Source organism: Carcharodon carcharias, chromosome 16 (genome assembly GCF_017639515.1).
Source record: "Carcharodon carcharias isolate sCarCar2 chromosome 16, sCarCar2.pri, whole genome shotgun sequence".
Classification (NCBI taxonomy): Eukaryota; Metazoa; Chordata; class Chondrichthyes; order Lamniformes; family Lamnidae; genus Carcharodon; species Carcharodon carcharias.
Window position 1 is genome coordinate 23367084 of NC_054482.1, and position 27663 is coordinate 23394746.

At 42.7% G+C, this 27663-nt stretch overlaps 1 protein-coding gene across 1 annotated transcript in view; it reads right to left on the reverse strand.

The window, feature by feature from the left end:
- Positions 1 to 27663, reverse strand: part of si:ch211-267e7.3 (ADAMTS-like protein 2) — a 115378-nt gene that overhangs the window by 42218 nt on the left and 45497 nt on the right. Inside the window, exons 11-18 of the mRNA XM_041207796.1 lie at positions 25520 to 25595; positions 24774 to 24879; positions 23852 to 23997; positions 17695 to 17818; positions 16788 to 16868; positions 16498 to 16673; positions 8191 to 8368; positions 4490 to 4940 (exon numbers count right to left, since the gene is read on the reverse strand). Of these exons, the coding sequence (XP_041063730.1) occupies positions 4490 to 4940; positions 8191 to 8368; positions 16498 to 16673; positions 16788 to 16868; positions 17695 to 17818; positions 23852 to 23997; positions 24774 to 24879; positions 25520 to 25595 (1338 nt within the window). The remainder of the gene's footprint in view (positions 1 to 4489; positions 4941 to 8190; positions 8369 to 16497; positions 16674 to 16787; positions 16869 to 17694; positions 17819 to 23851; positions 23998 to 24773; positions 24880 to 25519; positions 25596 to 27663) is intronic.

The window sequence follows — 27663 nt, forward strand, 5'->3', positions numbered from 1 at the left end:
ACAACTCGCCATTGCTTCTCTGTTTTCTTCACCTCCTGGGGTCGATGATGATAGCATTCTCGTGGCCCACCCTGTCGTGGCAGGTTTGGGTGGAGATCAAGGGGAGACAGGTCAGGTTTCACAGACTGGGGGCGGGTAGGTTCCTTCAGTCCGGGGATGGGACGAGTCTAACAAACCAGGCATGGGATGCACATAAGATTATTAAAAATCCAAGCAACACCTTGAGGGCTTCACTGTACAGGGAGTTTCTCTTAGGATCACTTCAGATCGATAAAGTCAGCACAATCTGTCCTAGAAATGAATGGAATTTCATACCTTGCTCAGTTTAACAACACTAATATTTAAGAGAACTTCTATCACATTTCATGCAACAGCACCTTTTGCAGCTAGAAAATTTTGTACTGACCAAGATATGTAGCAGTCTCTGATGTTCCTTGACACCCCATCTGCACAACCAGCCATGCAAAATGGGAAGTATTTGAGGCACCAGCAAATAATCTGGACAGACACCTCAACACAGTACCAAAGGAGTGCTGCACTGACTGAGAAGAGACATTAAACCAAGGTCTTCCTCTCAGGGGTTGTAAATCCCACCCACCCCCTCCTCCTCCTCCCCCCACCTCAGAACAGCTTGGGTGTTCTCCCCTGACAGATACTTATCCCTCAATCAATATCATCATCACATTGCTGAGAGTTTGCCATGTACAAATTGGCTACCGCATTTCTTGCATTACAGCAGTGCCTACATGTCAAAAGTACTTCACTGGTTGTAAAGCACTTTGGAATATTCTGGGATCATGAAAAACACAATACAGACGCAGGTTCCCCTGACTCCATGAAGTTAATGCAGTACATCCCCACAACGTTGATTCTGCTGGTCAGTCCTCACCAGTTAGATTCCACACATTATGTTCTGGCAGTCCCAGAGGAACTGGAAGTTGAAACATTCCATCTAAGTCATCTAGTGATTACCTATGTCTACACTCCTTCCCATAACCTTCAATCCTGCTATTAACCAACTATTCATCACAAATAACTGTGGCAGAGGATTTTGATACTCTGCAGCGGAAATCATTTCAATCTCTAGTCCCACTCATCTTTCCAGCTTTGTATTTGCGTCTTACTGCTTTGTGATCACAGTTTCAGTTAAATACACTGCTTCTATCACGTTATCATGCCTTTTAGCATTTTACGTAACTTGCATTTAAGTGGCATCTTAAATGTAAAAAAAAACTTTACAGAGGGAAAAATAAAGAGGCAACTTGGGTCTTCACTGTCGGACAGTGAAGAAAGACAACAAAGAGACTGGAAAAAGAAATAGGCTTTGAGAAAACTTTCAAAGATGGAGGAAGCAATAGAGAGATGGATGGATTATAGGGTAGGCGGCCTTTACAGTTGGATCAAGGTTGTTAAAGCTCTGTCACAAAGGAAAGAAGAGTCGCACAGTACATCAGAACTGGAAGATCTAAAGATGTAGACAGAATGTAAGAGCGGAGGAGGTGCCAGAGCTTGGGTGGAGCTAGGCCAGAAAATGATTTGGAAGGAAGGAAATTTTAAATTCTAAATGTTACAGAGCAGGAAGCTAGTGTATTTCAACAAGAAAGGCAGTGGTAGATATGGAGGACATGATGGGTGTTTATGGAATGAAGAGAATGGAAAGCCGTCAAGGGGGAAATTGGAGATATCAAGTCTCCAAGTGGCAAAGGCATGGAGAAGGCTCCTCACTGGCAGTGTAGTAGGGGTATAGAGGCAGGCGATGTTGCAGACAGGCAAGTAAGCAGTCTTCAGGATGTAGAGGGTTTGAAGCTCAACTCCAAATTGACAAAATGCCATGGTTTAGCATGACCATATTCAGTCTAAGTGAGCAACCAAAGAAGATGATGGAATCAGTGCACTGAAAACAGTGGTTTCCATCTTCTTTCCATCTTGGAATGGAGTTTAAGTCACCCACTGCTTTCTATCAAACAGACAATCTGAAAACACCAAGGGTCTTATGGAGTTAAAGGATGGGGGGGGCGGTTAACAGTATATAGATTTGGAAGCCAATTTCATGCAATAGGATGATGCCTCAGAGAGGCAGCAGATGAAGCAGAGTGGGGCAAAATATAGATTCTTGGGAAACTCCAGGGGTGACTGTGCAGGGATGGGAAGCAAAGTCATTGCTGCATTGGTACAGAGAGGGTTGCATAGAAGCTGCATACAGCTGGACAACAAAGGTGTGGCAATGAAGGAGAATGGTGTGGTTGAACAAATCGAAAGCTACAAGATGCTCAGGAACTCAAAGTAATGTGCATGTGCGTTACAGAGGATTTCCTTCATGACTATTATTATTTGTTCTTTCGTGGGATGTGGGTGTCACTGGTAAGGCCAGTATTTATTACCCATCCCTAATTGCCCTTGAGAAGTTGGTGGTGAGCTACCACCTGGAACTGGTGAAGTGCAAGTACACCCACAGTGCTATCAGGAAGAGATTTCCAGGATTTTGTGCCAGCGACAGTGAAGGAACAGCGATATATTTCCAAGTCAAGGTAGTGTGTGGCTTGGAGGGGAACTTGCAGGCGGTGGTGTTCCCATCCAACTGCTACCCTTGTCCTTTTAAGTGGTAGAAGTCATGGGTTTGGAAGATGCTGTTGGAGGAGCATTGGTGAGTTTCTGCAGTGCATCTTGTAGATGATACACACTGATGCCACTGCATGTCGATGGTGGAGGGAGTGAATATTTAAGCTGGTGGATGGGGTGCCAATCAAGTAATCTGGTTTGTCCTGGATAGTGTTAAGCTTCTTGAGTATTATTGGAGCTGCAGTCATTCAGGCAAGTAGGGAGTATTCCATCACACTCCTGACTTGAGCCTTGTGGATTTTGGACATGTTTAGTGGGGGTTAGGTGATGAGTTACCTGTCACAGAATTCAGACATGCTCTTGTAGCCACAGTATTTATATGGCTAGTCCAGTTCAATTTCTGGTCATTGGTAACACCAAGGATGTTGATAGTGGTAATGCCATTGAATGTCAAGAGGAGGTGGTTAGATATTCTCTTGTTGGAGATAGTCATTGCCTGGCATTCGTGTGGCACAAATGTTACTTGCCACTTATCAACCTAAGCTGTTTTGCAGCTTATGGACACAAACTGCTTCAGTATCTGAGGATCTATGAATGGTGCTGAACATTGTGCAATCATCAGCAAACATCCCCATTTCTGATCTTATGATGGAGGGAAGGTCATTGATGAAGTAGCTGAAGATGCTTGGGTCTAGGACACTACTCTGAGGAACTCTGCGGTGATGTTCCCGGGCTGAGAAGATTGACCTCCAACAACCACAACCATCTTCCTTTGAGCCAGGAATAATTCTAACTGGTGACTTTTCCCCGATTCCCATTGATTCGATTTTTGCTAGGATTCCTTGATGCCACACTCGATTAAATGTTGCCTTCATGTCAAGAACATTCATTATTACCTTACCTCTGAAGTTCAGTTCTATTGTCCCTGTTTGGAACAAGGCTGTAATGAGGTCAGGAGTTGCATGGCCTAGGCGGAACCCAAACTGAGCATCAGTAAGCAGGTTATTGCCATGTAAGTGCCACTTGATAGCACAGTCGATGGCCCCTTCCATCACTTTACTGATGATCAAGAGTCGACTGATGAGGTGGTAATTGGCCGGGTTGGATTTGTCCTGCTTTTTGTGGACAGGACACACCTGGGCAATTTTCCACATTGCCAGGTAGATGCCAGTGTTGCAGCTGTACTAGGACAGCTTGCATAGGGCACGACTAGTTCTGGAGCACAAGTCTTCAGTACTATTGCTGGAATGTTGTCAGGGCCCATAGCCTTTGCAGTATCCAGTGCCTTCACCCATTTCTTGATATCATGTGGAGTGAATTGAATTGGCATGTTCTACTGCATAAGATTTTTCTAGAAATGCAGAGCATTTTTAACAAGTTTGAGGAATTTCTGTTAAATGACATGGAAGCTTCCTAGGCACAATTTATACACTGAGTTCTAGTGAACACCAATGGGTTAGATCTAAGGAGCTACACCCTATGAGAAAAGGGGACCAGTGAGTGAGACACAGTTGCTGATTGATTGATACACAAAGTTCACAGAACCTGTGAGAAACCTCCCAACCTCTCTCCAGAGCACGGTTGTCATATTTGGATTTTGTTTTCACAAGGATATCAGGAAGCATGAAGCAAGAAAAGGCTATTCAACCATCAGTCACACACAAACTACTCTCCAAAGGACTATTCCCTCCTTAGTTGAACTGATGGGAAGTTCTGCATAATTTCTCAAAGGCAATCAAGGTGGGGTCGAGAATACTAATCCACCCCCATATGCACTGCTCTAACTTGGCTAGTCGCTTTCCTCGTTGCGAGAGGGAATCAAGATTGTAATTTCTGTATTTCATTACAGAACGTGGAGATTAATTTTAGGACTATTACACAAGAGTGAATTGAGCTAAGTTCAAGAAAACAAGTAATGGTTAAATCTTACCTTTCAGTGTCTGGTGATTGAACAGACTCCGTCCTGTGGTCATTCACTAAGTTTAAGACGTGGAATGAAGTGGAATTGGAAAGTGGGTAAATTGAATCCGTTAACAGACTATAGCTAAATCGCTCCTCGCCTCCAGTGTTGATTCCAGGCTCTGAGCCCGTATGAAGCTGTTCAAGTACACTGCTCTGATTTGGTTCTTCAAGCTGCTGGCTGTCGAGACCTGTGTTTGAATAACTGGTGAAGTTCTCAGTTCTGAGCTTGGCTGACATGTTGACCTGCAGCTCCATACACAGGATGGGCAGTGCCGCATTCAGAGAGCTGTTCCTACACAACATTCTCAGACTGCTCTGCTGGGAAGTGCTTCGAAAGTTATTGTGCAAACGGGGGTGGTGCAAAGTGCTTGTTGTGTTCCATGGTGTTGGGCTCAGACTGATCACATTGGACTGCAGGGCTGTGAAGGAAATATTGGATTAGAATTGTGTTCTTCATGCAATAGGTTAACCAAATCCTTCAACTCTTCCAAGGGCAAATCCAACATATAGAATAAAACTTAAGAACAGGAGTAGGCCTATAAGCCTCTCAACCTAACTCCACCATCTTATTACATTGTGGCTAATCTATGAAACAAGTCTTTGGGCTGGCTGGGGAGGATCTAATCACAGAATTCTCACTCTGATATTCCCCTCCTCATTTGAAGGCACCTGTCTTCCACTTCCACAGAGAGGCATAGAAGATAATGAACTTACAATCCACCACTCCACAACACCATGTGTTGGCGAGGGGGTGGCATAGCGGTCATTTGTACTGGTTATCCAAAGACCCAGGAAACCCAGACTCTGGGGACATGGGTTCAAATCCTACCATTGCAGCTGGCAAAATTTGAAGTTCCATTAATAAATCTGGAATATAAAGCTAGTCCCAGAATGTGACCATGAAACCATCATTGATTGTCATAAAAACCCATCTGCTTCACTTATGTCCTTAAGGGAAGAAAATCTGCTGTCCTTACCTAGTCAACATGTGACTCCAGATCCACAGTAATGTGGTTGACTCTTAAATGGCCCTCTGCAATGGCCTAGGAAGGGCAATTAGGGATGAGCAACAAATGCTAGCCTTGCCAGCAACACCCACATCCCATCAAAATAATTTTTAAAAAGATATACCTACGCACAGTTCATTCAGAGGGAGAAAATGGAGTTATACATACAGGCACCCACAATTACACTATTTAGGCAAACTTCAGTGATCAGCCAAATTGACATATTTCAATCCCCCTAAGTAGAGCCATCTCTCAGACCTTCTCGGACTGCTCAAGCACATAAGCCAGCCCCACACCATGCAGAGCCTGCCAACTCAAAGTGCACCGCCCAACTTCCTTAAACTGCACAACCATCCCAACAGATACAACCCACGTGCAATGTTCAATCTCCCCTGACCAGCCGCCTGCATGACCTTGATTCATTGCTAGCCTGCACCCGAGAAGGAAGGCTTTTGTTTGCCTTCCTTCCCATCACCTGTTCGGAAATACTCCAGTTTTACCCACCAGAATCACAGAATCACAGTGCAGAAGAGGCCCTTCAGCCCACCACCAGGTGGAAAATTTTCTTTCAACATGTGTAACACCTTTAATGTAATGAAACATCCCGGGGTGCTTCACAGAACCATTTTAAAACAAAGTATGACACTGAGCCACATAAGGCAATACTAGGTCAGATGACCAAAAGCTTGGTCAAAAATGTAGGTTTTAAGGAGAGCCTTAAAGGAGGAAAGTGAGGTAGAGAGGCAGAGCAGTGCCTGGGACCTAGTAAACTGAAAACAGAGTCACACTGGTACAGCAATTAAAATCAGGGATGTACAGGAGGCCAGAAATTGTGGAGTGCAGGTATCTCACAGGGTTGAGGGACTGGAGGAGATTATAGAAATAGGGATGGGTATGGCCATGGAAGGGTTTGAAAATGAGGGTGAGAATTTTAAAATCAAGACATTGCTTGACTGGGAGTCAATGTAGGTCAGCAAGTACAGGGGTGATAGGGGAACAGCCTTGCTGCAAGTTTTGGATGACCTCAAGGCTTACCGAGGATAGAATACAGGAGGTCACACAGCCAGGAGTGCACTGGAATAGTCAAGTCTAGAGGTAACAAAGATGTGAATGAGGGTTTCAGCAGATGAGCTGAGACGGGGTGAAGTCAGGCAATGTTACGGAGGGATAGCAGATAGACACTAAGATCTATTTGGAGTATTCCAATTCAAATATAAACAATTTTACAACTGTGATATGTCATCTATGACTCGGCGATAGCACTCATGCCTCCAAGTCAGAAAATGTAGGGTTCAAATCCCATCACAGTATTTCTGCAGTATTGCATTGTTAGAGGCGACATCTTTTGGACTTCAAACCAAGGTTCTGCCTGCCCCCTCAGGCAGGTGTAAAGGATCCTGTGGCATTCTTCATTGTCTGATCGTGCGATCTAGTTATGCAGAAATTGACTGCCATGTTTCTCTATACACCAACAGTGACTACATCGCAAAAGTACTTTATTGGCAGCAAAGATGCTTGCAGATGCCGAGGTTGTGAAAGACACTATATAAATGCAAGTCTTTCTTTTCTTACCTGCTGTGGAGTGAGCCGAGTATAGATGGGAGCAAAGGAGTGGGACATAACAGGCAGTAACAGGTCTGAGGCTTCTCTAAGGGGTATTAGGTCATGGGATAGGTGGCAAAGGGGTGCACAGGGTTTACAGGAAGGACCATTAGAGGAGAGATAATGAGAATCTGGAGGCAATGAGGAATTGTTGGGTCAGAAGGAACTAAATCGCCATTCCTTCACTGTCACTGGGTCAAAATCCTGGAATTCCCTTCCTAACAGCGCTGTAGGTGTACCTACACCACATGGACTGAAGCAATTTAAGAAGGGAACTCACCAGCACCTTCTCAAATGTACTTGGGGTGGGCAATAAATTCTGACCTTGCCAGCAAGGCACACATCCTGTGAAAGAATTAAAAAAGGAAGAGTGAATGGAGTGGGGGGGAGAAACAGCAGGATAGCCATGAATAATGGCATGAAAACGATGGGGACGATAGAAGGTGACAGACTCCCTTGGAAGGACAGTGGATAAGTGACACTATGTGGACTTGGGCGAAATTGTGAGAAGATAGAAATTTCAACAATGAGATCGATAGAATTTTTCTGGGTAAACGAAGGAAGGAATATGGAGAAAAGATGGGTAAATTGAGTTGAGGTGCAAATCAATCATGATTTAGTTGAACAGGCTCGAAAAGCTGAGTGATCTCCTCCTATTCTTAACGTTCAGGGCCATACTACTGAATTCTGTGTTTCATGAGGGGTTAATACTGGAATTCAGGGAAACTCGGAAAAGCTAGGGGGAGCAAGTCTTTCACATACAAAAATAAACAAATATCGAGTCGAGGAAGCTTGCGGCCCGATTTTGAATATCCTTTCCTGAGCTGCTCAGTTCATATGGGATTTATTTTTGAGACTTGTAAAACTCAAATATCAGACAGATTAATTGAAGGATAGAACTCCCAATCTTGATCATCTGTTTCGCCAAGAGTGACATTCCCATCCTCCAGCTCCAGGTCAGAGGTGAAGCTGACGTCATTCTGACATTCTGACCCTGTGCTCTCATTATTGCTGCTGTAAACAATTTGGATGGCTGCATCAGTAGGAATCAATATCTCACCATTAGGGCCTGGATGGAGTTTGACTCGATGCCAGTTGTTGACACCGTCTTCGTACTTTGTTTCAGGGACACTGAAGTAGAACGGACTCTCAACGGGAGGCGCAGGCTTGAGCACGGGTGGCCGTGGGATCGTGTACTCATATGTTACGTGCGGCATCTTCCCATTGAGGTTGTAATACTGTTTTAGCAGAAAGGGAAGTAATCATAACCAGAGAGCAACAACAGCACCTCAGAATACATTTTCTATTAGAATATCATTCTTGATCTGAACCAAAGCAGAAGGATTGTGATCCAATAGTGCTGGGTAATACTAAGGCTAAAAAAGTTGGAGAGCAGAGGAGGTAAATCAAGTAAATGGTGGTTAGTTGATAGCAAGCTTGAGTTTTAAATGTCCATAGACAGAAAGAGCAAGGATAGACAGAGGGAGGTTAAAATGTTGTACAATATTCAGCGAGCTCCACAACAATGAGTGAGACTAGGAGATTGCACAACGAGTCTTGATTTAAGTACAGCAAAGGGTATGGAGCTTGGAAGGAACAAAAGAGGAAAATTCAGAGTAGCAGTGACCATAATGGTATGGGTGAAGCTTAAAAATAAAGAGAATCACGATAAAAAGTGAGGCAGAGAGATGCTAGAGCTTGCCAAGCTACTCCTGTCCTGAGATGTGTTAAGCAAATGGAAATGCTGTTTACTTTCCCCTCCTTTGTAGTTAAGAATGTAAGAATATAAGGAATAGGAGGCGTAGGCCATTTGGCTCTTAGATAAGGAAACCAAAGTTGCACTCAGCACTCCAGGTGTGGCCTCACCAATGCCCTGTACAATTGCAGTAAGATTTCTTTACTCTTGCACCCTGATCCCTTTTGAAAATCCAAATACACCATATCTACTGGTTCCCCCTTATCCATCTCACTAGCTACATTGTCAAAAAACTTCTCAACAGATTGGTCAAATACGATTTCCCCTTGGTCACTTTGCCAACATCGCATCAATTGACCCACAACAACTGGATGGCTGTGTGTAAAAATGGTGCTGTTATATCAAATGATCTATAGCTGTCAACTGTGGCCCAGTGGTTGCACTCTTGCTTCTGGGTCAAAAGATTAAGGGGTCAAATGCCACTCTAGGGTCTTGAGCATAAAGTCCAGGCTGACAGTCCAGTGCGGCACCAAGGGAGTGCTGCAAAGTACAAGCTGTCAGCTTTCAGATGAGATGTTAAACCGTTGGGACATAAAGGATTTCATGGCACTACTTTGAAGAAGAATGGTGGAGTTTTCCCCTGTGTCCTGACCAATATTTATCCCTCAACCAACACCACTAAAATAGATTATCTGGTCATTATTGGTGTTTGTGGATCTTGATGTAGACAATTTGGCTACTTTGTTACCCACATTACAACTGTGGCTGCACTTCAAACATATTTCATTGGCTGTGGAGGCAGTTTGGGATATCCTGAAATCAAGAAAGTTCTTTCCAGCATTCTTCAGCCAGGAAGGGTCTGGGGAACCTAGGACTAGGAGGCATAGCTGAAAAGCTAGGCCTTTCAGACCTTTTCTTTTAAAAAATATATCCTATTGTCACTAAAGGTTTCATTGCTTCTCTATAGTGTACAATGGGTGAATGGACATAGAAGTGCCATAATTTGGCATGGGGGCCTGAGGGCCCACAAAGGGTCAAAGGGGGAAACATATCTTAACATGGAGGGGGACATAAGGAGGACCTTCTGAACATACCTTTCAAAAGGTTCCCTCATGCAGAATATGGTTCACGACACCTCTGAGGTGCCATGAACCACGACTCTTTGAAAAGCTGGCCTGACTCCATGAAAATTGCGGAGGACTAGGGCATGCCTATCCCCTCAATGGAGCCGGCCAAGTTGGGAGTGCCAGGGGTGGGCTCATGACTTGAACCAGCTCACACCTTGAAAAAGCACTCCCAAAAACCAGTAGTCTCAGGAATGGGGTCAGGGATCCCGGAGTTGGGACCTGCTCGCCATTTTTAAAGGGCACCCGAGTCATCCCAGCTTGGTGAAAATCCAGCCCACTGTTCCTGAAAAGACAACAAAGTATCTCTCTTTAACGTCAACAGATAATTCCCATTGGGTCAGGCAGAAATATTGTGGAATGAAGCAGCACAGAAAGCGGCCATTGATCCATCCCGCCTGTGCCAACTTTCTGAATAGTCTCACTCGTCTGCTCTTTCCCTGTAGACCTGCAAATTCCCCCTTTCATGTATGTATTCAATTTCTACTTCAGAGTTACTATTAAATCTGCTTCTGCCACCCTTTCAGGCACTGCATTCCAGATCATAGCACACTGTAAAATAATTTCTCCTCATCTCGCCTCTGGTTCTTTCGCCAATTATCTTAAATTTCAGAACTCTGCCAGGGAGGACAGTTTATCTCTACTTACTCTGTCAAACCCCTTCATAATGTTTTCACACTTCTAACAGATCTTCCCCTAAACCTGCTCTACTCTAAGGAGTACAATCCCAACTTCTCCAGTCTCTCCCCTGTCAGTCCCTCTTCCCTGGTATTATAATCTCCTCCACCCCTGTCCGACACTCTGTCATCCTTCCTGAAGTGTGGTGCCCAGAATTGGCCTCAAAGCTCCAGCTAAGACCTGACCAGTGATTTATAAAGGTTCAGCCAAACCTCCTTGTTTTATACTCTCTGTCTCTATTTATAAAGCCAAGGATCCTTAATTTTCAGTTTCAATTTGTTCTGCTATCAACCATTAGGTAGGAAATATTCAATAAAACATCTTAAAAAGCAAAATAAACCCTTTCATCATCACAGTAAATCTATTTATAAAGTCTCAGACGTTAGGGATGTACTGAGTCTAGACTATCAAGAAATTTTGTCTGAAGGAACAAGAGTCTGGTTAACATAACATCACGAAAATACAATTTTAAAAAATAATTCACAAAAAAAACAAGATTAGTACCCAAGATATTATGCCCAGCAATGACAGTCATGTGATATTCATAAACTTATATGTTCAAAATCCTCAATATATACCTTAAATTTTATTGCCAAAACTGATGTTGCTCCCCTCCTGCCAAATGAACTGCTCCTCAGGGCTGCTGACCTATAACATCATAAGATGAAGAGATTGTTGTCAGAAGCACAATCCAAGAGTTAATGCTGGAGTCACATTGCACATTAGCTCTTCAGTAGCAAAGGCAACATTCAAAACTTTCCAAAACTGCTTTTGAAATAATGGAGCCTATTTTAGGGGGCTAGGTACTACACAAGGAAGGACTTTCGATACAAAGTGCGTCCGTCCTTTGTTTTTATTAAGTATCCCAAGTATGTGGTGTTAAAAAAAAAACAAACTTTCTACCTGTTTTGGCTTAATGACAAACTAGACAACTGCCTCAAACCTAAATCAGAAGTGGCATGGTGGAAGTCAGATCCTGCTCTAGTTTAACAAGGAATTCCTCCCATTTCAGTCCCACGTGCCATGATAGGTCTGCAGCTCATTCTAACCAGTACTGTTTGTGGGGCTCAGCCATCACTAAGATAGCAAATGAATGGCAGCTTCATACTTCATGTTTTTTATGTTCATTCTTGAGATAGAGAAGACCACCATTTATGCCCTATCCCCAATGGTCCTCCAGAAGGCAGTGGTGGGCCTTCTTTTTGAATAGTTGCCATTCATGTGGTGTAAGCACTCCCATGGCGCCGCTAGGCTCAGGCACTTCAGGGTTTTGACGGGCAGAGTGAAAAGAGTGAATGCGTGGATATTCTTTCTTTTTAAAAATCTACATGCTGGCACCGATTGGGTGTGCCTCAGGACAAGGGGAGATTGGGACATTTAATTCAAATCAGGATTTCTCAACACACATTGGAGAAAGAGAAGCATCTATGTCTTGGCAAGGTAACGAAGGAAAGGATTTTTGCATTGAGATCGTTTCACTGTCCAGTATCGGGTCCTCTTTAGCTGTTTACTAGGTGGATATCTCTTGGCTACCACCCTCCATCTCAGCCGTGCTCCTCACAAACAGTCTCTTCAGTTTTTCATGTTATGGATCAGCAGCCCAGTGGAGCAGTTCATTTGACAGTGTGGGGGAGGGGGAGGGGGAGAACAACATAAATTTGGCAGTAACATTTATAATGAGTAAATTCAGAAGTTTGAACTTGTCGAGTGTTTTGGTTTTATGAAGGAACTCATTCATTAGAGAAAAAAGTTCTGAAGAATGGTGTTAGTTTTGGGAAACCTTATGCACCATTTGAGGATGGGCCATCACATTTCTTCACTGTGTTTGCAACAGTAAATGCAAAGTTTTGAATGTTTCATTTTGCCATGGATTCCACTGTTAATAACAGACAGGTGTCCCACACGCCTGTGTCTTATTTCCACTGCATTTCAGAATGCAGTGAATTGCACAGATTTCCTATTCCACTTACTGTGTAGCTGAATAGAAATAAGAATTCCTGTTACATAAAGAAGGGATTTAAGTAGTACCTGTGATGAACTCGGGACATCCAACTGCACTTCACAGTCCAGGAAGTACATTTACAGTTATAATGCTTGCAAACAAAGCAGCCAATTTGAACAAGGTCCCACAAAAGACAACAAGATAACAATTTATCTAATTGGGTGATGCTAGTTACTGAACGTTGACCAGGAGACTGGAGAACACCCTTGCTCTTCTATGAATAGTGCTTGCAGGATCCTTGACACTAGAACATGGCAGATAAGTGGAGCCCACATTTAATGTCTCATTCTTAAAAGCGCCTCCAATGATGCAGGATTACTGGATTGTCAGCCTCAGTTGTGTGTTCACGTTGAGGAATGGAGCTTGAACCCACCATTTCCTATCTCTTGATTCAGAAGTGAGAGTGCTGCCATTGAACCAAGCGGACGCTTTGCATAGGGAAATAACAGCGCATGATGGGGTTGCCAACCCTCCAAGGTTGCCCTGGAGTCTCCTTGAATTAAAGCTTCATCTGCAAAACACCGTTGCAAGCAGCCCAGGAGGAGAATCAATGTGACAATAAAAGTTTGTTCTTTTTGTTAATTTTTTGTTAAACACTTTCGTTCGCTAGTTATAAAAATACTGGATATGGGTACAAGTTGCTTGACTGACATCGAGAATCATTGGATAACGAAGAATCTATTTGTTTCCCAGATGATGTGGGAAGACAGTACACCATGAGGATGGACATGTTGGCTAACTAATGATAGGTTTGGGGCATTTGGTTGTAGAAGGTCATGTGCTAAGACCTCCATGAATACCTTCAAACAGAGTTGGGAACTTAAGCTCACAGGGAAATTTCCAGACACCAATTTTCTGTTCTTCAGCTAACAAGGGTGGTAGAATGCACTCCACAGATCAATGAAAACCTATCCTTCATGTTCTAAAGAGTCTCATGTCGGCTAGTCTTGATTAATTTCTTGACTGGACTATGAAAAGTATTGATTCCAATTCAATTAAAGAAACAATTTCCTATAGATGAATTGGAATTGATATATTTCTCTGCAACAGAATTGGAAGCTTTTGGTTCACTCTATTACATTTATTAAAAAGGCAACCAGTATTATCCCATCAACCAAGGTCATGTGGCACAGCCTCCCAAATACTGGAACTTCTGGCATTGTGAAATGTTGTCAGGTCAAACAACATTTTATGAAAATATAGCACCCTTTCTTTCAGGAAATATTTTGGAATATAGATAGAAAATTGTCAGAAAAATAAAATAACTATCTCTATATCATATAGATTTACAGATTCCTGTCTATCTGTGTCTACTCAGTAATGTTTGTTGTGTCTAGTTTGAAAAACAGTGTTACTTTATGGCTCTAAACTCAGTGGCAGATCAGTTTAGAAGATCTGATGATCATTAATAAGAACAGGTATCCAATGACTCTAGAAGCTCATTCATTGAGGAGCTGATTCAACCAGGTCAGATAAATCATACTTGATGAATTGGGTTGAGTTCTTTGAAGGTTGAAGAAAGTAGTGCAGTGGTGTGTATGTGGACCTTCAAAAAGGCGTTTGATAAAGAGCCAAATAGTAAATCTTGTTAGCAAAATTGAAGCAAATGATTTAAAGGAACGGGGACAATTTATGAACGAAATGGGCGAAGAGACAGAAAGCAGAGAGTTGTGGCAAACAGTTGTTTTTCAAGTGGTGCTCCCCAGGCGTCAGTATTAGGACCACTGCTCTTTGTGATATATATTAGAGCTGGACTTGGATATGTAGCATATAATTTCAAAATTTGCAGATAAGACAAAACTAGAAAATCTACTGAACAATGAGGAAGATAGCAACAGACTTCAGGAGGACATAGAGTAATGAAATGGGCAGACATGTGGCAGACAGAATGTGTGTGAAGTGAAGCGTTTTAGTTGGAAGAATGAGGGGCAATATAAACAAAACTTTAAAATTTAAAAGGGTATGCGGGAACATAGTAAAGACCTGGAGGTAAACATACACAAAATTTTCAACAGTTAGCAGTACAAGTTGAGAAGGCTGTTAGAAAAGCATACAGCATTCTTGCCTTTATTAATAGGGGCACAGAGAACAAAAACAAAATAGTCATGCTCAGCCTCTATAAAAGACTGGTCAGGCCCCAGTTGGGGTTGTGTCCCCCAAATCTGGTCACCATGCTTTAGGAAAGATGTCAAAGCCTTAGAGAGAGGGAGAGGAGATTTATTAGGCTTGTACCAGCGATGAGGCTTCACTAATGTAGAGCGACGAGAGAAGCTGGGGTTGTTTTCCTCAGGGCAGAGAGCCTAAAAGGAGATTTAATAGAGGTGTTCAAAATCATGAATGGTTTTGTTGGAATAAATAGGAAGAAACTGTTTCTAGTAGCAGAAGGATTGATAAAACAGAGGGCACAGATTTAAGGTAATTGGCAAAAAGCATCAAAAAGCAGAGATGAGCAGAATTTTTTTAAGTCAGTTCTGATGATCAGGAATACACTGCCTGAAAAGGTGGTGGAAGCAGATTTAATGGCCTTGAATTTGCAGGATTTTTGATGGCAAACTGTTACAATTCACCATAATTACCCCTCGGAGCACAACTTCAGGATTGGGAGCAAGTACAGGATAACATACAAATCCTGAAGTTGTAGTCTGTCAGTCACTGTTCCATTGCAGGTTGTGCTGTGGACTACCCCAAACTACAACCAGCAATTAGTGAAATCAGTAATGTGGTGAGAACTTCCCCTTTTCTGCTCTGAAATTGCTGTTAGGAACCCCATAAAAAGTTGTTGAAATCTAAGTGACAACTACTGCTGAACAGCTGTTCTGACCCTGAAGAATAGTGGGATGTTGTTAAATGTCTGCATTCGGATTTTTAAAACTAGATTTTTAAAATTTGTTCATGGTACTTCAGCTTCTACCTTACCCCATGTGTTATGGGCTAATCTTTAGTCTGCTCTCATTAAAGCTTTTACTAAGTGTATTGCTTATTAGTCCTTCTCATTTCCTGGTTTGCCATCTGTGAAATTTCTTTAATATTATTGGCTGTTTAGACAGCTAAATATCATTGTAGCTCGAACCTGAGAAACAAGGCTACACATTGAGAAAATTAGAGTTCTCGTCATAGAGATCAGCAGATCTCTCAGCACAGCTCTCCTCAAGGTCAGCAGGGAGCGCTGTCACATGCCAGTGACTACAAATTATGGATCATATAATAACTTTCTACAGGAAATTGGTTAAATACCTAAAGGGGAAAAATTGCAGGGCTATTGGGAAAGAGCAGAGGAGTGTACCTAATTGGATGGCTCTCTTTGATTGTATGATTCAATTCCTAGTCTACACTGAGACATCAATAAGGACAGTAATTCTGGAGCTACAAATGGTCATAATGTCCCAAGATTAGTGAGGATGGAGGCGGCATGGCCAGGATGGCTGCTGTACATCAACGCCTGGTAGCAAAACACATGTGGACAGGGTATTGCCTTGCTGTGATGCACTCTGTAGCCAAATAGCTTTATCAAATTGGCTGTCGAGGTGTGCAAGTGCATAGCAGCCATTTGGAACTGTAACCCAGCAAGGGTGTTTGCCTTCTGGAGGAGAGCAGGAGAGATAAGTATCAAAAGAAAACATGACTGACAAAGAATGTGCCCTTTCAAGACAATGTCCTTTCCCTCCAGAGGGATGACAGAAAATACCCTCCCCATGTGTGAACATCACTTAATGCAAGCTCCCATATTTTTTTGTTGATTGTGGGGGTGGGAGGGGGGAGTGGTTAAAGTACATATTAACAGGACCTGTGCCCCTCAGTGATCACAAGGTTATGGATGATGTGACAGGAGTTATAAAGACTATTACTGCTGTTATCTAAGTTACATACCATCACATTCAGTCCTTGGTTGGTGGGTCCTTGAGCAATGATGTATTCAAAGCCATCAGACAGCGGATTCGCAGGACGTCTATACTTAAATACTGTCCCAGCCACACGGAAGTTCCGAGGATTGTCAATCGCTGTGTTCCCATTGAAGAAAAAGTATCCACCTTCATCTGCGAGAGCTTTAGAAGGTAAAACAAGAGATTAGTAATTCATTACACAACAAAAAAATAAGGGTGGAGTAGGTGGGGGAGGGGAGGGGCAAAGGACTATTTGAACTGATTTAATGGAGTTACCCAAAATATTTTCCGTTTTCCTCCTTTCAATTATTTGGATGTCAGAAGCACCAACAGGAATGTTTGTAATGAAGAGATAACCTGCCGAGCAAAGGGAGAGATGGTCATCAAACCAGAAATCATTTCAGTTACGTCCTAATGCAGGAATGGTGGAGCTGCCTCAAGGTATTGTCTGTGACTAAAACATGACTCCCTATCCAAAAATCCTAACCTAATGATGGTGTACACTGGACTCCTTGAGTTTCAATTCAAAGTTTTCAGGTTCTGTGAAAAGACGCCCATGTGAAAAGCGTCAAGCATCACAGACGAGCTCTGCCTGTCACCTCCTGTGTGGCTTAATGGTAAATAGTTCTTTTGGGGTTTGTATTATACTCATGGGGATTTGTAATATATCCATGTTACACTAGCCTCTTGTGCATCTCCATTTCTTTTGCACTACCAATGGCAACCATGCTTCCAGCTGTCTTAACTCTTAACTCTGGATTTCCCTCTCAAAATCTCATTACCGCTCTAACTTTTCCTCCCCCATTAAAATCCTCCTTAAAAACAACCCCCTTGTCAAAGCTTTTGGTCACCTGCCCTAATGCCTCCTTACGTGGCAGGGTGTCAATTTTTGCCCGATAACTCTCTTGTGAAGCACCTTGGGTCATTTTTAATTTAAATGCACTACATAAATGCAGGTTGTTGTTACAGTCACTGCTGACGCGGTCAAGCCAGAACACCCAAACCTCCACCTCTAAAGCGACAATGTATATCAAGAGGTTGCTGCATACATTGCCACTTGGCTGCCTCTGGCCTATGGTGTCACCTCTTACCAAGATGGTCGTTGGGGAGCCTTTCCTCTCCATTAATAACTGGTATTATTCTGTCAGTTTGAGTGAAACATGCAGTTAGATCTCACACCTACCTAAACGTGTGATCCCTCGTCGGTAGGTGCCCGAGATTCGGAAGCAGGTGCTTCCGTCACCGCCGCAGAGCCCACATTTATCCAGCCTTTTGGAGGAATACAGGAGACCATCACAACCCACGGGCTGCAAAAAAAAAAAAGACATTACATTTATTGGGGCTTTGGACGACTGACCTCCTTCCCCCAGAGGGTCACTTTTCGTCAGATGAAAGGCAAAACCGCTACCTGGCCCAACAATGGGCATGTTCGCTCCAGTCTCAAAGGGAGTAATTGGTTCCAACAATCCTGCATCCCAGTTCAACCATCTCTTGAGACAGACATGGTGCCAATTCAGTGCTGGGTTATCACAGAATGATGTTGCAATGAAGAAAGGCTATTCAGCCCACTGTGCCTGTGCCAGTTCTTTGAAAGCCCACTAATTTCCACTCCTGCTCTTTCCTCCGAACTCTGTAGATTTCTCTCCATCAAGCATTTATAGCAGACTTTGATTTATTGCTGAAAAAAAGACATTTTGTTGAAGCTTTTCGTCTTGCACTCATCAGGACAATCACAGGAATACCAATGTCATGGGGAGCAACAAATTTATACTGCATGAGAAAAGCGTGCTGATTGGTTGGCAAGTGGGCTCTGATTAATAGAGGCATTGCCATGGAGAATGCACCAGTTAATGGTGACTGACAGTTAACTGGCAAACATTAAAATTTTAAACAGGGCAGCCGGACTCTGGCCAAGGCATGCCCCGAGGAAGATTGGGCACTTTTCAGGGCTGAAAGTGACGGCCTTGGGCCCGTTCACGAGTCTGCGTGATATACTGCATGAAATGATCTGATCAGGGTAGCCATTATTCTGCAGGATGTCTTTGATATGCCTTATTTCAGCATCAAGCTTGCATGGCGAGCAAATGGCTCAGGTCCTATTTACAAGATTGCCAATAAGGCCAATCATAGAGCATGGAACTGTAAGAATTCCAACGTGTATATTGACCAGTGAAGGTAGGCTTGCGGTAGACCGTGGTAGAGAACCCCCTCACAGATTTCTCAACTAGCGTGTCAAGGAAAGGGAGTTAATTTGACCGCTCCATTTCAAAGGTGAATTTGAGCGCAGGATGGAGCCCATTAAGACATGGAGGGAAATTATTACATACCACTATGGATTTAAATATAACAAACGCATCATCCACATATCAGAAATATGCAAGGTGTAGGAGGTTAGGTGTCATTCCATCAAAGACACATTTTCTCATGGAGCCCAACAAAGATGTTTTCGGGAGCTGGGCCTAGAGGGGATCCCAAGGCAACACCATCTGTTTGGACAAACATGGTGCCGTTAAAGCTAAACTCAACAGCACAATTTGCCGAGTACATAACTTCAATTAATACTGATTCACGCAATGGTGGCAGGTCTAGATCACCATGATATAGCGCCATAGCGCAAATAACTATGGCTTCCTTAAGTGGAATATTGGTGAACAAGCTAGCATTGTCGAATGAGCACATGGACACAACATTGCTATTGATATGCAAGTCCTGTATGGTCTTCGCAAATGTGAATGACTCCTTCACTGTGAACCTGGAAAACTTGTTCAAAACTGGTTGGAACAACTCACCCAACCATTTGGCCAATTCATGCTGTGCAGAACCAATCAGAGATAAGATACAGTGTAAAGGAACATCATTTGTGTGTCTAGGACAGCCTATACATATGCAGTCACAGCGAGCATGAGGACAAACCCTGTCGTATATTTCTAGCTGTTTCATGCTGCTACTATGTAGTAGCAACACAAGTGGTATTTGCCACTAACAGGGATGCTGCCATCAAGCCAAAAAGATATTCTGCCTATCACACAAATGAATAACATTGTATATGAATTTCAGTGCCAATGTGATGCTAGGTACATAGGCCGTACATCCCAAAGACAGATGAATCGTATCAAACAGCATGTCCATTCCAATGTTTGCAACGGGCAAGGTACAGACTGTATCCAACCAGCCCGTGCTTGGAAAACTCAAAGCACAGTGTCCAACATTAGATGTGATTCTGTGACTCAACAACATTTGCTAAATAATCCTCAGTGTGTTAAAAATTACACTAACAATCAATTTCAGATCGTCAGTCAGGCTCGCACTGAGGCGCATTTGCATGTACTGGAAGCTACATCTATTAATACTCAGGGCCCTGTACTTTGCAGACAGGGATAACATTTACACACACTGCACTTGTTTCACCTAAGCAAAATAAGTGGCAGCCATTCACTGGTTCATTCCTTGGGGCGTGCCTTCGCCAATCAGAGTCAAGCTGCCTGGTTTAAAATTTCAAACAATGCTTGGCAGTTAATGTCAGTCACCATTAACTGGTGCATTCCCCATGGCAACACCTCTACCAATCAGAATCCACTTACCAACCAATCAGCACTCTCCTCTCATACAGTATAAAGTCATTGCTTCCCCTGACATTGGTATTCTTGCGATGGTCCTGATGAGTGTAAGACAAAAAGCTTAGAAAAAATGCCTTTTTTCATCGATACCCAAGTTCTGTGCTACAGAGTTTGATTTAGTGGATTCACACCAGATTCAAACTTTCCAGATGCCTTTCACCATTGGATCCACAGCCAGGCGAGAGTGTTCAATCATTGTCCCGGTGCATGGTCTGGATTGTAACTCAGTCCCCAGAACTAAAAGGGCAGATTGCTAATCCACTGAACCACTGATATATTCACGTATTTGCCAGAAATATTTTCAGATAAATGAAGGCTAAGAGAGGAGAAGCAGGTTTGTATGCCACCAAGGCTGGAAAACATAGCATTCTACAAAGCACATCTTCCATCTCTCAATTTACTCTGCATTACTGAGGCATATGCTCACTGGAGGTGACATTATGCAAATACAAAATGTCTGGGCTCTCCCAACTCATCAAGCACACTGAAGCTAGTACAGGACCATGAACAGATGACCAGTTAATCTAGAATTTTCCTCTCTAAAATACTGTACTGGCAATCAATTTAAATTTAAAGACCGAGATTGACAAATTCTTATTAGGTGAGGATAAAAAAGGAATATTATTCAAAGACAGAAAAATGGAGTCAAGGTACAGATCAACCAGATTCCAGTTCAATGGTGAAACAAGGTTTGAGAGGCTGAAGGGCCTACTCCTGCTCTTATGGCAATACATTAGATCACTGTAGTGTATGTAGCTCCATTCCACATTTTACACAAGATCCATTTAGTGTTCTGGAAGTTCTCAGGAAAGATTTATTCCAGGAGCAACTGGCTGAGGGGTATGTTCAACATGTTCAATATATCAAAGGTTTTATGGAAGTGAATCATATCTTCTATTTTATTACATTAAGTAAACAACTATTAAGTATAGTTTTAAACTCACACTGGGAACAGAACATTCCCCTCCCCCTCCTCCATTGCATCATGGTGACCTTTCCATTTTTCATGCCTTTTACACTTTCCCCCTTTACAGTTTCGCCAACTGAGGTTGCCAAAGTTGTGACCCATCATTCGGGGCTTTGGCAGGCAGCCAACTAGCCAACTCAAGACACAAAGAGACTGAGAGCAGCTGGTATGTCCATCCCACTAGGCGCTTTAGCTGATTGGTTAAAGTGCTTGCCTTGTAAACAGGGATCCCGGGTACAAATTCCAGTGTGCCTTTAATTTGTGTGGGGAGAGAGCAGGAGAATAGGACTGACTGGATTGCTCTACAGAGAGCCGGTATGGACTTGACGGGCCTAATGGCCACCTCCTCTGCTATTTTAATTCTATGACAGTATGATGCACTGGGGTTCCATTTGTAACATTATCCCCGGCTAAAAACAGCAGGACAGTTGGTGAAACTTGTTGGCGGGTTAGAACATCGCCTGGGATTACATAGTTACATCTTTCAATTCACTCACAGGAGAGGGAATCAAAAATGCAAATAGGTTATTGGTCTTCATCTCAAAAGGATATGGAATACAAAAGGGAGGAAGTGACCCCATCTCAGACCCCATCTAGGCTACTGGGTTCAGTTTTGGACACCAACTCAGGAAGGAGATGTTGGCCCAGATTCACCAGAATCACACCTGGACTTAAAGAGTTAAATCAGGAGGACAGTTTGCATGAACTTGGTTTGCATTTAGATAGCTGGGGTGATCTAATTGTTTTGTTGAAAATAATAAAGGGATTCAATAGGTCAGATAGAGAGAAACTATAATCTCTGATGGGGAGTGCAGATCAAGGGAGCACACTTTAACATTAGAGCCAAAGCTAAAAGTGCAATCAGGAAGTACTTTGTCAAAGAAAGGGGAGTGGAAATCTGCAACAAAAGGCTGTGGATGTTCGGTCAATTGAAGCTTTCAAGACCGAGATTGATAGTTTGTTGCTGGGCAAGGGTGCAAACATAGAAGCAGAAGCAGTCCAGTCATTCCCTCAAACCTGCGCTATCATTCAGTGAGATCAGGGCTGATCTGTGTCTTAACTCCATTGACCTGCCTTGGCTTTACAGCTTTTATATCCTTGGCTAGCAAAGATCTGATTTAAAATTATTAATCAAGCAAGCATCTAATGCTTTTTGTGGGAGAGAGTTCCACTCTTCCACTATTTTACAAGAAGTGTTCTAATCTCTCTCCTAAATGGCTGAGCGTTGATTTTAAGGTTATGCACCCCACCCTAGGCACACTCATCTGTAGAAAATGGTTCTATCTACCAAATCAATTCCTTTCAAAATCCACAAATCTCAATCAAATGACCCCTTAACCTTCTTAATTCCAGGAATACAAAACTAGTTAATGTAATTTCTCCTCATAATCTAAACACTGAAGCCCTGGTGTTTCCTTCCTAGGCCAGTATCTCCTTTCTAAAGGTAGTGCCCAGAAATGTTTGCAGTAATCCAGATGTGGTCTAACCAGACCTTTGTTTAGCTACAGCAAAACTTCCTCCCCTTTACATTCTAGCTCTCTAGTTATAAAAGCTAACACATCATTCAAATTTGTCATTTTGTTTGCAGCTGGCAACTCCATTTTAGTGACCTGTGTATATAGATCCTTAAATCTCTTTTGACCTCCAGTATTCCTACTTCTCACCATTAAATAATACTCGGATCTATCCTTTTTTCTTCAAAATCAACGGCCTCACACTTAGCTGCGTTGAAATCCATTGAGCACAGTTTCACCCGCTTATTTAATCTATCAATGTCTCTTTGTAATTTTATGCCTCTGCCTGCACAACTTATTACAGTCAATCTTAGTGTTACTGAAAAGCTTGGATACATAGTTAGCTCTCTGTTATATTACCCAACCATTAATAAATATAGTGGATAGTTGAGGCCTAAGCATGGATCCTTGTAGGACAGCATTATCAATTCCTTTCAATTAAAATACAAACCAATTATCCTGCTCCCTGTCTTCTACCTAACCAATTTTGTCTCCGAATGACATCAAAATTTTGCCTTTAATTTCATGAGCTTTAATTTTAGCTAACAGTCTTTTCTGCGGAACCTATCAAATGCCATCTGGAAGTCCATGGTAACCATATCCATAGACATTCCCCTGTCTACGACTTTAGTTACTTCCTCCATAAAATTGTTATAAATTCATGTTAAATCTCTCCAACAGCTCAAATTAATCTACATCCTTAGTCACATAGATTATCTACATTAATTATAGATTCCCAATAAATCCCCAATAATAGATGCTAGGCTTTTCACTGACACGATGTGGACGTCTCTGGCTAATCCAACATTTAATGCCCATCACTAATTGCCTTTGAGAAGGTGGTGGTGAGCTGTCATCCTGAACAGCTGCAGTCCCTGGGAAGACTGAGACAAAATCATTATTCAACATTAAACTTCTTAAGGGATATGGAACAAAGGCAGGTAAATGGAGTTGGGAGATACGAATCAGGCATGATCTAACTGAGTGGCAGAATGGGCTCAAGGGGCTGAATGGGCTAGTCCTGTTGCTCTGAACCTACTCCACGTAAGTGCTATGGGTTATTTATTCAGAATCAAGATGTAATGTGGAAACAACATGTTACAGAGCAAATGAGCTGCCTGCTATTGCACTACACTATCCACCTTCTGTTATCAGGCACTGTTTTCACTTCAAAGGAAAGCTCATTTCCAGAACAGCGATTTGATGAGTAGTTTGAAGTTCACCCAAACACATCAGCCTTACCTCACATCGGCCAGTAATGCAGACGCCCTGATAGGTTCTGTCCCGGCATGATGTTCCATCCTGAGCAGGAACCATTAACTGCCTCTCTCCGTCAGTAGTGGTGCATTGCAAGTCACATGGCTTGTTTGAAATATTAATATAATCATCTGTTTAATAACCAAAAGAAGGGGCTGTTAACGATAATCAGCATCCCATCACTCCTCATGATGTAAAAACAACAGGGGCCTCTTTCCTATCTGTCTTGTTTGGTTGAGCTTTCAACAGTTCTCATCAAATGTCTTGATGAATTTTCTGATCTTGGCAAGAAACCAAGGAATTACAAGCCGTTGTCAATCTACAGAAAATTGCATTCCATGTTAAGCCTTACCAGGATGTACCTGTAATAGACCTCAGGAGGTGTCAGTTTAATACAATTTGAACTTTTGGCCTTAAGAAGAACAGGTCATCTAAAATATAGATCCACAGTAGCAGCACAATTTTATTTGCACATGTTATATAGTATAATGCTCCTGGTCCTCATCATACAGTGTTATCACCAGAATTATTAGGAGTGACATCATAAAATATCTGCTACAAAATCTAAGGTAGGTTTCAGAGAGCATCTTAAAAGGAGGGGGGGTGGGAAAGAGAGAAAGAGAAAGAGAGAGAGAGAGAAAGACAGAGAGAGAGAGGTTTAGGTAAGGATTTCCAGAACTTAGGCCCTTGGCAGCTGCCAATGACAGAGCAATAAAAGCTGGGGATGTACAAGAGGCCAGAATGGGCAAAGCACGAAGATCTCAGGGGGTTGTAGGGCTGGAGGAGGTTACAGAGATAGAACTTTATATCTTTTTTATATCTTAGTTTTAAAATGACTGCAACATGCAGTCAGAAACACTATTATGTGCAGTGTTTCTATTTTTAAATCAAGCTTGTAGCATCTTACCTGGATACAGTGGAACCCAGTGATAATATCGGCCACCACTGAATGCTTTGGCATTAAAAGCTGAACATTGCTGTTGTTTGAAGCTGACTCCATTGTTTGGACAGGGCTGTACAGAGAAATAAAAACATAATGAACACAAAGATCTTGCGATTATATAGTACCTTTCATGACCTCAGGACATCCTAAAGTGCTTTCAGCATATTGAGTATTTTCTGAAGTACAGTCAATGTTGTAATGTAGAAAATGTTGCAGCTAAATTGCACACAAGGTTCCATAATATGATAATCTACTTTAATGATGTTAACTTGGCCATCAGTGCTGCACTGGCATGCCAGTCCAGATTTTAAGTGGGACTTGAACTCACAACCTTCTAATTCAGAGGCAAAAGTGCTACCAGCTGAGCCACTGCTGGTACTACAAGGTACAGCACTACAAGGTGCATCCCATTCAGCAAGTGCACAGTGGCAAGGTTTCTCTGTTTGCCCCCTGGATCTCGTTGTCATTACAAGGTATTAGGCAGATAAAGGCATACATCAATTTGTTGAGAACACAAGGTCCACTTAAGGGTGTGGACTCTGAGCCCAGGTAGAATCCAAAAAACAAACTCAATGGTGGTGACCACAGGCTCAATGAAGGAGAAGCATTGAAGATTTGTCATTGCTATCAGTGGATGAGTTTATCCCGAAGGAGCAAGAAAAGAGGAAAAGAGACAAAACAGTCAAAAACACAGATCTAGAAAGCCTTACCTGGATTTGGCACAAGTGGTACCGCCGAGGTGATCCAATGCAAAAGGTGTCGTTTTTACTTTGTGAAATGATACGTCTGCAAAAGAAAATCACACTTCAATAAATGTACTGTAATGTCTAATCTAATTCAACAGTTCAAATAAGGTTATAAACATCACCTCAGCTTACTGAACTACAGTGGTTCACCATCTTATCAAAGGTCACAGACCTGAAATGTAAACTTTCTTTCTCCACAGATGCTGCCTGACTTGCTGAATATTTCCAACCTTTTCTGTTTTAAATGCAAACTTGAATTTTTTTAAACCTACATGTAAATTTATCAATAAATATAACATCTAAAACAAAATCCATTAAATGTATTAAGCAATTCAAAACAAAATGTTATTCTTTTTGAAATAGTTGCATGCATCATGTTGTAAATTCCCACGGTGTGTGCTTTTCAGAAAGGCCTATTACTGTGTCAGGAACGTGGAGCTCAGTTTAGAAAACCTGACTGGAGATTGAGCCATTTAATAGAGCTTTCTTCATTTTCTTTTCCTAATGATGCCTTGGTTCCAACCAATTAGCCACAATTTAATTATGCAATCCACCATGCTTTTTTTTAGCAACCCTTGTTGGCCACATCATGTACTTCTTGCTCCAAGTGTTCCCTTTGAATCCAAGAGCTTCCTAGCTGAGGCTCCTATTCAACTTGAGCTTCTACAACAACCAGAGGTTCTTCCTGGTTTGTAAGGCAAGAATTGGAGGAGAGCCAGAGAGCAAGAATTGAAAGGGTGGAGCAAGAGATGAAGTTGGAGAATTAACACAGGTTAAGAGAACAAAACAGCAAGGATATACACAGGAGAGATATACACAGGTAGAGCATAGAAAAGAGAGACACACAGATGTATTGTTGGAAGACAAACATAGGTGGTATAGGACTATTAGTCCAAAACAATCCAACTAAATCGTGTTGGAGGAACCTGAAGACATTCCTTAACACTTACTGCAAATCCCATCAGGAACTCAAATATGAATATAGATATCATCCCCTTTGTTCATCTGGTGAATCACCCCATAAAATATACAATTATTAATAGTTTGAAAGATAGCATATGTGTGCAGGCACCTCAATCTCCAGGAATGGGAAATAAAAATCTGACAGAGTAGTGTATGACAGAGTAGTCATATCCTGCTCACCAGCTACTTAGCAGCATCAATACCAGCTGACTTTTCCTCCACTCATCGAAAACAAGGTTATCAGAGGCACTGCCAATCACAACTGGATGAGAAGGAATATATAAAGAAAAGGGGCAGAATCGTCTAGTCCCGTTGGTACCGGGCGTCATGGCGGGTGTGAGCGGACAATATGGCGAGAAAGCCAAAAACCAGTTTCACGCCATCGTGAAACCAGCTTGCAATTGTCTGCTCCAAGCTGTAGGACACCAAGGAAGAGGTGCCTCACATTTGGAAAGTGGCTGTGTGTGTGTGTGTGTGTGTGTGTGTGTGTGTGTGTGTGTGTGTGTGTGGGGGGGGGGGGGGGGGGGGGGGGGGGGGTGGGGGGATGGGATGGGATGGGATGGAACAAGAACGTCTCTTTTTCCCAGCTACCTTTCAGTGCGCTGCCAGGGCAAGGGCTATAGTGCGGGTGGGGCTAGATGGTACACGGCAGCACAGACTGAAGGAAGTACACAAGCACACACCGGAGGCCTGGGGTGGGGGTGAGGGAAGCGGCCACGCACTTGGAAAAGCTTGTCAAAACAAAAGTGAACATTCTTCCGTAGCTGAGACCATTCAGCAGCAGCTCCATTGACATGCTTGGAGTCGGGCCTCTGAAGCTTTTCTGCCCACACAAGCCATGCAAAAGCCTGAAAGTGCCACCAAATGCTCCAGAACCTTTCACCCCTCAGGCACAGACTGCAGATTAATGTGCATTTTAGGGGGCAGCAGAAAAAGTTGGCCAACTGGTCAAGTTGTAGAATCCCCTTGTAAAAAGTGGCCACGGCACAGTCACTGGTGGATGTGCTCACAACCACTTGCAATGTTTTTATTAAGGTTTGGACCCAGTATCCCTCATGGTTCAAGCTAACAGTGCAGCCTTGCAGTGTGAGTTAGGAGAGTGGAGGGGGGTAGAGGTGGTGCGGTTTCAAGCAGCCATGAAATGC